This window comes from Peromyscus californicus, unplaced genomic scaffold (genome assembly GCF_007827085.1).
Source record: "Peromyscus californicus insignis strain IS unplaced genomic scaffold, ASM782708v3 Scaffold_19__1_contigs__length_69161282, whole genome shotgun sequence".
NCBI classification, from domain to species: domain Eukaryota; kingdom Metazoa; phylum Chordata; class Mammalia; order Rodentia; family Cricetidae; genus Peromyscus; species Peromyscus californicus.
The window spans coordinates 24,008,896-24,020,763 of record NW_026294491.1 but is presented as its reverse complement, the minus strand read 5'-3'; the positions used below and the strand labels follow the sequence as shown (position 1 = coordinate 24,020,763).

The 11,868-nt window shown below is 40.1% G+C and overlaps 1 protein-coding gene across 2 annotated transcripts in view; it reads right to left on the bottom strand.

The window, feature by feature from the left end:
- Positions 1-5,195: 5,195 nt before the first annotated feature.
- Ddx50 (DExD-box helicase 50) overlaps positions 5,196-11,868 on the bottom strand; it is a 33,649-nt gene continuing 26,976 nt past the window's right edge. For both annotated transcript variants that reach the window (XM_052744861.1, XM_052744860.1), the window contains 3 exons: positions 10,704-10,838; positions 8,043-8,087; positions 5,196-5,696 (listed from right to left, as the gene is read on the bottom strand). In XM_052744861.1, coding sequence (XP_052600821.1) covers positions 5,418-5,696; positions 8,043-8,087; positions 10,704-10,838 — 459 coding nt within the window. In that variant the 3' untranslated portion in view covers positions 5,196-5,417. The remainder of the gene's footprint in view (positions 5,697-8,042; positions 8,088-10,703; positions 10,839-11,868) is intronic.

Sequence of the window (11,868 nt, the reverse complement as noted above, 5' to 3'; positions counted from 1 at the left end):
CCAGGTGTAGAACTGGGGAACAAAAGAGTCTCTTGTTTCAAAAAAAGTGGAGGCAAGGACTGGCACTCAAAGTTGTATTCTAACCTCCACACATGGGCCCTGGTATGTATGTGTCTGTGCTCACAGAAATACACATACAAATCACATCTTAAAAAGATTATTTTTTGAGACAGCGTCTACGTAGCCCTGACGGTCAAGAAACACATACAGACAAGGCTGTCTCTCAAACTCACAGCATTCCTTGGGTATATGCCCATGAGTGGTATGGCTGGATCTTGAGGTAGATCGATTCCCCAATTTTCTGAGAAACCGCCATACTGATTTCCACAGTGGTTGTACAAGATTGCACTCCCACCAACAGTGGAGGAGTGTTCCCTTTGCTCTGCATCCTCTCCAACATAGACTGTCATTAGGGTTTTTGATCATAGCCATTCTGACAGGTGTAAGGTGGTATCTCAGAGTCGTTTAGATTTGCATTTTTCTGATTAAGGATGTTGAGCATTTCTTTAAATCTTTCAAGCCATTTGAGATTCTTCTTTTGAGAATTCTGTTTAGCTCTTTAACACGTTTTTTAATTGGATTGTTCAGTATTTTGATGTCTAGTTTCTTGAGTTCTTTATATACTTTGGAGATCAGTCCTCTGTCAGATGTGGGGTTGGTGAAGGTCTTTTCCCATTCTGTAGGCTGTCTTTTTGTCTTATTGACCATGTCTTTTGCTCTACAAAAGCTTCTGTTTCAAGAGGTCCCATTTATTAATTGTTGTGCTCAGTGTCTGTGCTGCTGGTGTTATATTTAGGAAATGATCTCCTGTGCCAATGTGTTCAAGAGTACTTCCTACTTTCTCTTCTATCAAGTTCAGTGTAACTGGATTTATGTTGAGGTCTTTGATCCACTTGAGTTTTGTGCATGGTGACAGATATGGATCTATTTGTAATCTTTTACATATTGACATCCAGTTATGCCAGCACCATTTGTTGAAGATACTTTCTCTTTCCATTGTATAGTTTTGGCTTCTTTGTCAAAAATCAGGTGTTCATATGTGCATGGATTAATGTTAGGGTCTTCAATTAGATTCCATTGGTCTGTATGTCGGTTTTTATGCCAGTACCAAGCTGTTTTTATGACTATAGCTCTATAGTAGAGCTTCAGGTCAGGGATGGTGATGCCTCCAGAGGTTGCTTTATTATATAGGATTCTTTTAGCTATCCTGGGTCTTTTGTTTTTCCATATGAAGTTGAGTATTTTTCTTTCCAAGTCTGTGAAGAATTATGTTGGGAATCTGATGGGGATTGCATTGAATCTGTAGATTGCTTTTGGTAAGATTGCCATTTTTACTATGTTAATCCTACCTATCCATGAACATGGGAGATCCTTCCATTTTCTGATATCTTCTTCAATTTCTTTCTTTAGAGATTTAAAGTTCTTATCAAACAGGTCCTTCACTTGTTAAGTGTTATCCCAAGGTATTTTATATTATTTGTGGCTATTGTATATGGCGATGTTTCTCTGACTTCTTTCTCAGCCCTTTTATCATTTGTGTATAAGAGGGCTACTGATTTTTTTTTTTTGAGTTGATCTTGTATCCTGCCACTTTACTGAAGGAGTTTATCAGCTGTAGGAGTTCCCTGGTATATTGGGGTCACTTACATATATTATCATATCATCTGCAAATAGTGAAAGTTTGACTTCTTCCTTTCTAATTTGTATCCCCTTGATCTCCTTTTGTTGTCTTACTGCTCTAGCTAGAACTTCAAGTACTATATTGAATAAATATGGAGGAGAGTGGAAAGCCTTGTCTTGTTCCTGATTTTAGTGGAATCGCTTTGAGTTTTCCATATTCTTTTTTTTTTTTTTTTTTTTTTTTTTGGTTTTTCGAGACAGGGTTTCTCTGTGTAGCTTTGCGCCTTTTCCTGGAACTCACTTGGTAGCCCAGGCTGGCCTTGAACTCACAGAGATCCGCCTGGCTCTGCCTCCCGAGTGCTGGGATTAAAGGCGTGCGCCACCACCGCCCGGCTTCCATATTCTTTTTAAGTTATTATTTGTGTGTATGCAGAAGGTCAGAGGGGCATCAGATCACCTGAAGCTGGAGTTACAGGCAGATGTAAGCTGCCTGATGTGAGTGCTGGGATTGAACTTGGGTCTTCTGCAAGAACAGTATGTGCTCTTATCCACTGAGCCATGGCTTCATGCCCCTCCCCTACTCTTCAGATCTCAAACCTCTCCAGCTCTCACAGACCTTCAGTTCCCTGTCCCATTATACTGCAGTCAGCACTTCTATCCTTGGTCGGTCTAGGTGCCACAGACGTTAATCATGTTCCCAATTGGTTTTGCCAGTCCTCCATTTCTCAGAGTAGAACCTAGCTGTGCTCAGGCACCTGTTTCCATCTCCATTCCCACACTGTGAGATGCTGTGGTGCCTAGGAAAATCATCACTTCATCTTCTAATTGTAACCACTGCATGTCTAACCTCACCTCAGCACCCAGACTCTCCGACGTCTTATTCCTGACAAAATACTCAAAGGCACTGCCCCCACATACCTGAAGCTACAATTTCTAGTTCTGTGCATGATCTCATTCATTTGGGTTTTTAAAGGGATCTTGCTCCGTTTCTGTTCTAAATTTCTCCTTTCTGAATTCTTCATATTATTTCAACATGTATCAGATACCCCTCCTATCACCATCCTCATGCACAAAAATCCTAGCCACTATCTTGTGTTCTATTTACAGCTTTAGTTTATTCTCCCCTCCCTATCTATGGCCAAGTTTCTAAAGAGAGTTCTTCAGGTTTGGTACGTATGGGATTTGAGTCTTTCGATGTAACCCAGGGTGGCCTCAAACCCCCATCCAGCCTCTTAAACGCTGACCTACACCAGCTGGAGTTCAAGTCTGTGCCACCAAACCCACTCTCTCTACTACTCTCACTGCTCCAGTGGTCCTGGTTCCTTCTCAAATCTAGTAACTAGCTCAGACTTGTTTTCCTGTGAAAGCCTGCTATTCCTGAGCTTTCTGCCCTCTTCTCGGTGTTCCTGTCAATGGATTTCCTTCCCCTCATGCACAAAGTATACTGGTATACCTACCTCTTATTTCTTTCCTAATCTCAGCTTTGACAATGCTCTCCTTGGATAACTGCGTTTATATGGAATACAGTTTATTCCCCCCTCAAATCTGTGTCTCTTTAGAAACCTTATGCTTCAGACCCGTAAACCCAACTGCCCACTATTTATCTCTCTTCTTAGACTGTCATGGGGTTTACTCAAATTAAAATATACCTAACAGCCAGACTTGATGGTCACCTTTAACCCAGCACTGGGAGGCAGAGGCAGACAGATCTCTGAAGTTGAGGCCAGCCTGGGATGTGTAGAGAGATCAGTCTTCAAAATAAATAAATAAAAGTATATGTATATGTAACTCTGAATTAATCATACCCCTACTTCCCCTGTAACTTTACTTCCTCTTCTTGGTATCCTAATGTCAAATCATTTCCTTGTGCCTCTCATCTTCTAGTCCAACCAACATTTCAGTCCTAACAAGTCTACCTCCTAAAATCCTCTCTAATTTACCCATGTTACTTGTTTCTTGAGACAGGGTCTCAACCATGTAGCTCTAGCTAGCCTGGAACTCCCTATGTAGACTAGGCTGGCCTCAAACTCAGAGAAATCCACTTGCCTCTGCCTCCTGAGTGCCAGGATTAAAAGCACGAGCCACCATGCCCAGCTTACCCATATTTCTTAATATCCACTGCCACTAATTTTGGGTAATGATTAAGAAACTGGGCTTCTATGGGCTTAAGTCTTCACTCCATATTATCTAGCTATGATTTTGGATGGGTACCAACATCTCAAATGCATTGGTTCTCATTACATAAAATATTACCAATCAGTTTGGCTCACCAGCATCTCTATATTGAATTACTTCTACAACTTTTTCTTTCTGTGTTAAGGACTAAGCCCTTTCCTTTACCAGCTAGCCAAGTACTCTACTACTCAGCTACATCCCCAGTCCTCCTGTAGCCTCTTCAGAAGTCTCCTGGCCTTCAGTCTGGCCCTCCTCCAACATGGTCATCTCTATGAAGCCAGGAATCTTTCTGAAATACAAACCTAATCATGTTGTTATTCCTTAGGACTAAAGAAGTGGCTCAGCATGTAAGAGCACTGACTGCTTTTTTTTAAGAGGACCTGGGTTCCTAGCACCTTATATGGCAGCTCACAAACATCTCTAACTCTAGTTCTAGGAGATCCAACACTCTCTTCTGGCCTCCAACAGTACCAAACACACCCATAGTATACAGATACACGTGCGGACAATACACACACAATTAACAATAAAACAACCCGTAATAAAAAAACCCTCATCATTTCTGACCTTAAAACCTGTGGAATGTTCTCTCCATTGTACTCAGGGAAAATGGAACTCCATCATAACAATAAAAAGGCGGCTTTTAACACTGGATACTCTGATAACCTTCTCCCTTCCCCTGCCCTTAGACTGAAGTGGTCTTCAGACTTACCTCTGGATCCCTGCATATGTTGCTCTCTGCCTGCAAGCCCTCACCCTTCTACAGTCATCTGCCCAGAGGTGCTGACTGCAAGTTTAAGGCCAGTCTAGCCTACAGCAACACTCCAAAAACAAAAATAAAAACCACAAAGTTAACTCAACTCCTCCTCTCTCTCCCTCTTGCTATCTCTCTGTATATACATACACACACACACACACACACCCAGAGTTACATGAACAGATGGCTGTCAGATTTTCTTCCGAAGTCTCCCTGAATCTTAAAACTGACTAGGTACACTGCAGTCCTGCATTCCACACCTGCTTCAGTCTTAGTCTTTATTCATTCATGTCTATTATAACTGGCTGACTGTTAGATGAGTTTTATGAAACTAGTGACTATGCCCTATTTATAAATGTGTGCTCTAGTGATTACCGGAGAGTAGATATACAGATATTCAATAAATGATTGATAAATTAGGGCGTGTACATTGCTTGCATAACTATCTACCTAATCTGTCTATTAAATTAAACTGGTACATTTCACCAAACATGAATGAGAGAGACCCAGGACTACACAGAGAAGACCTACCTCAAAAAAAAAAAACCTGAAAAAAAAAAAAAAAAACCTGGAAAAAAAAAAAGACTACTACATCATAGAAGAAATTTTAAAAGATTACATTGAGAAAATTCTTAATACAGAATGAAAACAGACAATAAAAGGGGCTTTTTTTAATTCAAAGGTATAGCTGGATAAGTAATTTGTTTACAACCATTCTTGTGAAATACTTTTTAAAAAAATACGACCAACTTCTTTGCAAATTACAGACAAATACCTCAACTATGATGACCTAATTTTTGGTAAATAATATACATGATTAGACAGAAATAGGCAAGCTCACACTGGAAGATCAACTATCAAACACTTAGTCAAAACTCCGTTTATGGCCTCCACTTCTTGAGCGATTTCTGTTCCCATTTCGTCTTCTCCCATCTTGCCGACTTCCTGACCGACTCCCCTGCCGACTCTGTCTACCTGATCGGCCACCAGATCGACCGCCAGAGCGGCCCGAACGACCTGACCTGCCGCCTGACCAGCCGCCCCTCTGTCTGGAATTAGAAGATGTGTTTGCATCATAATATTCTTCAATTTCAGGTAATTTGGCTGGCACTGAGAGTATCCAGTCTGAATCATGCCACTCTCCCTGTTAAAGGAATGTATTTCATTAATACAAACGCAAAATAAAACATATAAACAAGTGAGTCAAGAAGACGCTCTTTTCATTTTCTTTAGCTACTAACTAAAAGCTATTTTTCCTTAAAGTGTCGAGAACAATGAAAAACAGAAAATAAGCAAAACCAGTAACATGTCCAAATTTTAATCTTGAAAGTTTCTGTCACTTCTCAGTCTTCTGGGGGAAAGATCAAGTGTAGAGAAACCCTCAGACCTACTTCAAGATTCTAAATCCCTACTCCTAACAGTCATATTTTCTAAAAGACAGCATTCTCTTTCTCAGGACAAAGAAACAGACCATTAATAAGCGGTGAAGTATTATGAGCAACTACAGCAACAGGACCAGAGGTAAAACTAGATGTGAGGCTGATGTAGGAACATCTAAGTTCAAGGACTGCCTAGGCTACTACTGAGTTAGGCCAGAATGAGCAAGTTAGTGAGACCGTGTCTCTAAACAAAAAGAGGGTTAGAGCACTTGCCTAGCTAGCATTCATGAGGATCCTGAGTTCAATTACCAATTATCACCCCCAAAAGGATCCATAATATTTCTTTAAACTTTAAATAATTTTTCTTTTTCACTTTTATATATGTGGACGTTTTGTCTGTAGGTATTTGGGTGGGCATGTATGGAGTCAAATGACAACTTTGAGGAGTTCTCTTCTTCCACATTTATGTGGGTACCAAGGATTGAATTTACATCAAGCACCTTTCCTCACCGGCTTTTGGTATCCACAATATTTTAAAGACTCCAAAAAGTATAATCAGAGCTGCTGAGGTGCTTGTTACCAACACTGATGACTTAAATTCTATGCCTGGGACTCACATGGTAGGAGACACTCAACTCCCACAAGTTGTCTTTTGAACTTGTATATATGCCACAGTGTGCACATGTCCCACCCTACATGTAAATGAATGTAATAAATAGTACAATCCCATTATTTCAAAATAGATGTATGAATAAGCTATATGTGACACATAGAAGTACCAAGTTTGAGCTATATAGTAAGTTCCAAGCCGGCCTGGGCTAGATTCCAGGACTCTTGTTTCAACACTACCTCCCCAAAATGTACATAAAAGCAAAGACATTTTAAAAAAAATTATTGACTGTAAGAATCTAGTGGGGTGGGCAATGGTGGCCCACACCTTTAATCCCAGCATTCCAAAGGCAGAAGCAGGCAGATATCTGAGTTTGAGATCAGCCTGGTCTACAGAGCGAGTTCCAAGATAGTCAGAGATACACAGAGAAACCCACAGAAAAAAAAAAAAAAATTAAGTAAGGCTGTGGGGAAGCTCAGTGTTAACCTATTATGTGTAAGATCCTAGCTTCCAAGCTGAGAACAGCAAAAAAAGATAATCAAGAAGACAACAGGGAAAATTTAAATACACTATATTAAAGAATAGTTGTATAGCCGGGCGGTGGTGGCGCACGCCTTTAATCCCAGCACTTGGGAGGCAGAGACAGGCGGATCTCTGTGAGTTCGAGGCCAGCCTGGGCTACAGAGTGAGTTCCAGGAAAGGCGCAAAACTACACAGAGAAACCCTGTCTCGAAAAACCTAAAAAAAAAAAAAGAATAGTTGTATAGAAGTAATTATAGTATTATGATTATGTTTAAATCCCTAACATTTAAATATGTAGGAATACTTAAGGTTGAAATGACAAGGGGACGAGAGAGATGGCTCAGCAGTTAAGAGCACTGACTGTTCTTCCAGAGGACCCGGGTTCAATTCCCAGCACCCACACGGTGGCTCACAACTGTCTGAAACTCCAGTTCCAGGGGATCTGGCATCCTCATTTCGTACATGCAGGCAAAACACCAATGCACATAAAATAAAATAAAGTTAAAAAAAAATGCCTGGAGTTTGTCTGTAAACACTGGAAGTGGACAGAAAGGATTTGATAAAACTTTCCACAAAATTATCAAATTGTTGAAGCTGATTATGCACCTATGGTGACTCATTATACAATTCTTTTAAAAAGTTTTTTTACACATGAGAGTGTCTTGCCTACAAGTATGTGCGTGCAGTACCTGTGGTGGTCAGAAGGTGTCAGATCCTGGTGTTGTGAATGTTCATGTGGATGCTAGGAATGGAACCTAAGAGTAGGAGGTGGTCTTAACCACTGAACTTCTCTCTAGCCCCCAATTATCATTTATGTTTGAAATTACATATAATAAATTTTTAATTAAGGGACAGGCAATATTTCATATTAAGGACTTTCTTAATTGATTTAGGCATAATAAATGACTCTAAGTTTTTCAAAACAGTCTTTTTTAAAGAAATATACCCAGCTACTTAATAAATAAAAAACTTTAAATACCTGTAATCTTTCTGACTCACTTGTAGGAACATCAAAGCAAACACCCTAAAAGAAAAATAAAAAGATTTTTATTTAGATACATGAGTTAATTTTACTAATTAACATTTATTGCATTTTGCTTTTAAAAAATATGTACTCCAGGCTGGTGAAATGGCTCAGCAGTTAAGAGCACTGACTTTTCTTCCAGAGATCCTGAGTTCAATTCCCAGTAACCACATGGAGGCGCACAACCATCTATAGTGGAATCTGAAGCCCTCTTCTGAAATAAAGATATACATGCAGATAGAGCTCTCATATATATAAAATAAATAATTTTCAAAAATATGTATTCCATGACTGTTTACAGAATCAAAACAGATGACACATAAGCACAGATGATCTGCAGTCCATCCTATAGTTTCTAATTCCAGATAGAACTAGGTATAACTAGTAAGACTGAAGTACCTAGAATATTCTCTAGAAGAAAATGGTCCTTCTAGCTGGGCAGTGGTGGCACAAGCCTTTGATCCTAGTACTTGAGAGGCAGAGGCAGACAGATCTCTAGCTCCAGGGCAGCCAGAACTACACGGAGAAACTCTGGATTGAAGAAAAAAAGAAAATGGTTCTTTTAATAAATTTCTTTAAAACATTAGTGACAAGCTGGGAACACAGGTCTGTGGTATGGTACTTGCTTATCATATGCAAGTCAGTGGGTCAAACCCAAGCACTGCAAAAGACTAAGTTTTTTGTTTTGTTTTTTAATTTATCACATATACAGTGTTCTGCCTGCAGGCCAGAAGGGGGCACCAGATCTCATTATAGATGGTTGTAAGCCACCATGTGGTGGCTAGGAATTGAACTCAGGACCTCTGGAAGAGCAGGCGGCAACCCTAAGCCATCTCTCCAGCCCCAAGACTAAGATTCTTAAAAGTTTGGATTCTTTGGTTTTTGTTTTTTTTTTCTTCAGAGCTGAGGACTGAACCCAGGGCCTTGTGCTTGCTAGGCAAACACTCTACCACTGAGCTAAATCCCCAACCCCAAGTTTGGATTCTTAAAAATTTGGAGCAGAAAGTGTTTTTCTTGTGGCCTTGGTGGCCATTAGTTAAAATTAATACTGAATAACCCATTTGGACTAGTGGTCTAATTTTAATTTTCTTTCCCTCAACTGTTTTTTTTTTTGTTTGTTTGTGCAGTTTTTTTGTGGGGGGGGGGAGAGCGGTAAATTCATGTATCTGTATCAATTCTTTATTGAAGGTAACACTAAACTTTGAGAGATGATTTTCTTTTTTCTTTTTTTTGATTTTTCAAGACAGGATTTCTTGGTGTAGCCTTGGCTATCCTAGAACTAGCTCTGTAGACACGGCTGGCCTAGAACTCACAGAGAGATCCTCCTGCCTCTGCCTTCCAAGTGCTAGGATTAGAAGTGTGAGCCACCACCACCTGCCTGAGACAGGATCTTTGTGTGGCCTTGGCTATCCTAGAACTAGCTCTGTAGACCAAGCTGACCTAAATCTCACTGAGATACACCTACATAATCTATGTAGTAATGTTAGATAAACAATCTTAGTTATTTTATCTCAAAATATTAAAAGAAACCAATTACTAAGATTAAGCTTAAGCTGGGCATGACAGTGAGTGCATTAGGGAGGCGGAGGCAGGTAGATTTCTGTGAGCCAGTCTGCTCTACATAGTGAGTTCCAGGACAGCCATGGCTTATGGAGAGATGCTGTCTCAAAAAAACCAAAAACAAAAACAAACAAACAAAAAAGCTTTAATTAGCCGGGCGGTGGTGGCGCACGCCTTTAATCCCAGCACTCGGGAGGCAGAGCCAGGCGGATCTCTGTGAGTTCGAGGCCAGCCTGGTCTCCAAAGTGAGTTCCAGGAAAGGCGCAAAGCTACACAGAGAAACCCTGTCTCGAAAAACCAAAAAAAAAAAGCTTTAATTAGCTTTAATGACTTCATTTCACAGTAACTTACTCAGGCATATGCCTGTAACCTCAGTACTTAGGCAGTAGAATGAAGAGGAGCAAGAGGTTCAAGGCTAACTATGAAATACCATCTCAAAGGAGATCATATCATTACTTTCATTAGCAACCACTAGCAGACAACAAAAAATAATAGTACGCATTCTCTTAATTGTAAGAGCTGTTCAACTGATACACACAGAAACTAGTCTTAAAAAATAAACACACGCCGGGTGGTGGTGGCGCACGCCTTTAATCCCAGCACTTGGGAGGCAGAGCCAGGCGGATCTCTGTGAGTTCGAGGCCAGCCTGGACTACCAAGTGAGTTCCAGGAAAGGCACAAAGCTACACAGAGAAACCCTGTCTTGAAAAACCAAAAAAATAAAAAAATAAAAAAAAATAAACACACAACCACACATGGCAAGGATACCATAGCAGAAACTTAGATTGCTTAAGTCTTAGACAGGTATGGTGTCACCTACTTACAATCCCAACATTCAGGGAAGGATCATGAGTTCAAGGCCAGCATGGGCTACATAGGGATGCCTTGTCTCAAAATAATAATAGCAACAAAGATTTAGATATTAGCCAAACAAAGCAGAATGACTTAACATTCTGAAGGAATGTACCATTTATATAATCCCAAATCTTTGAGGTCTTTATAAATATAAATATTATCAATAACTGGTTAAAATGCTTATTATCTAGAAAATCCTACCATATTTCCTTTCAGGAGGCACATTCTGGTTACTTGAGATAAAGCATTACTACTCAGCCTTCTGGTAAGCTCTTTCCAAGCACAGGTGACATCCTGTATTTCTTCTGGGCTTTCCAGAGTCATGGTCACAAACCCCTTTAGAAATAAAAGTCCTGTTAGGTTTGGGAGAAATTCAGCAGCAGGATAATAAGTTTGAACTCTGTGATCCTTTCTCAGTTATTACGCAGTTACCATGCAGTGTGCCTACAGTGTAACACGGCTACTAAAAACTCACTTCTCTGAAACTGTATTAGAAGGCTGTTTACAATCACTGAAAGCACCATGTTCTGTACACTGCACTTACAGATCACACAGAGACTACGTTCTACATGTTACAAGACAGAATTAGACCCATCACAGAAGGAGTTGGGGGAAAAGTAGTGAAGAAATAAGAAAATGATTAAAAGTCAGTTACTTAACAATAAAAAAAAGACATCAAAATCTTCAAACTTTTGGAGGACTACCACATAAAAATTACTTGTTCCATGAAGCTTCTTTGGACAGCAAAAGTATCAACATGGAAATATTTACCTAGCAAATACTTAGTGACTACCTCCTATAATGTTCCCTAGAGCATGCCAAGGGCTAGATATTTAATAACAAACAGACCTTTCTCTCAGGGACATGGCTTTCTTACAGGGGGTGGGGGATGGAGATAGTAACAAAGGATATAAAATGTCAGTGACATGTATCATAAAGAATAGCATAGCAGGACTAGGGAATGTAAAACAGTGAAGAGAGGACCAGAATGATCAGCAAAGATTTCTCGAGTATGATGATATTTGAGCAGAGGCCAAAATAAAGGAGGAAGGCACACAGCTGTAAGGGGAAGGGGGCTGAGAAAATGAGTAAGGCTGAAGGTCTTTGCAGGAGTGGGTTAATGTAGAAGTAAAGTCAAATAGATTCAGACAGAGAAATCAAGAGTGATGAAAAAGTGAAGTCATACAGGCACCAAGCATTATGGGACATTCATGATAAAGACTTCAGAGCTAGATGGCTCTGGGGTTAAGAGCATTGGCTGCTCTTCCAGAGGTCCTGAGTTCAATCCCCAGCAACTACATGGTGACTCACAACCATCTACAATGAGATCTGGTACCCTCTTCTGGTGTGCAGGCATACGTGCAGG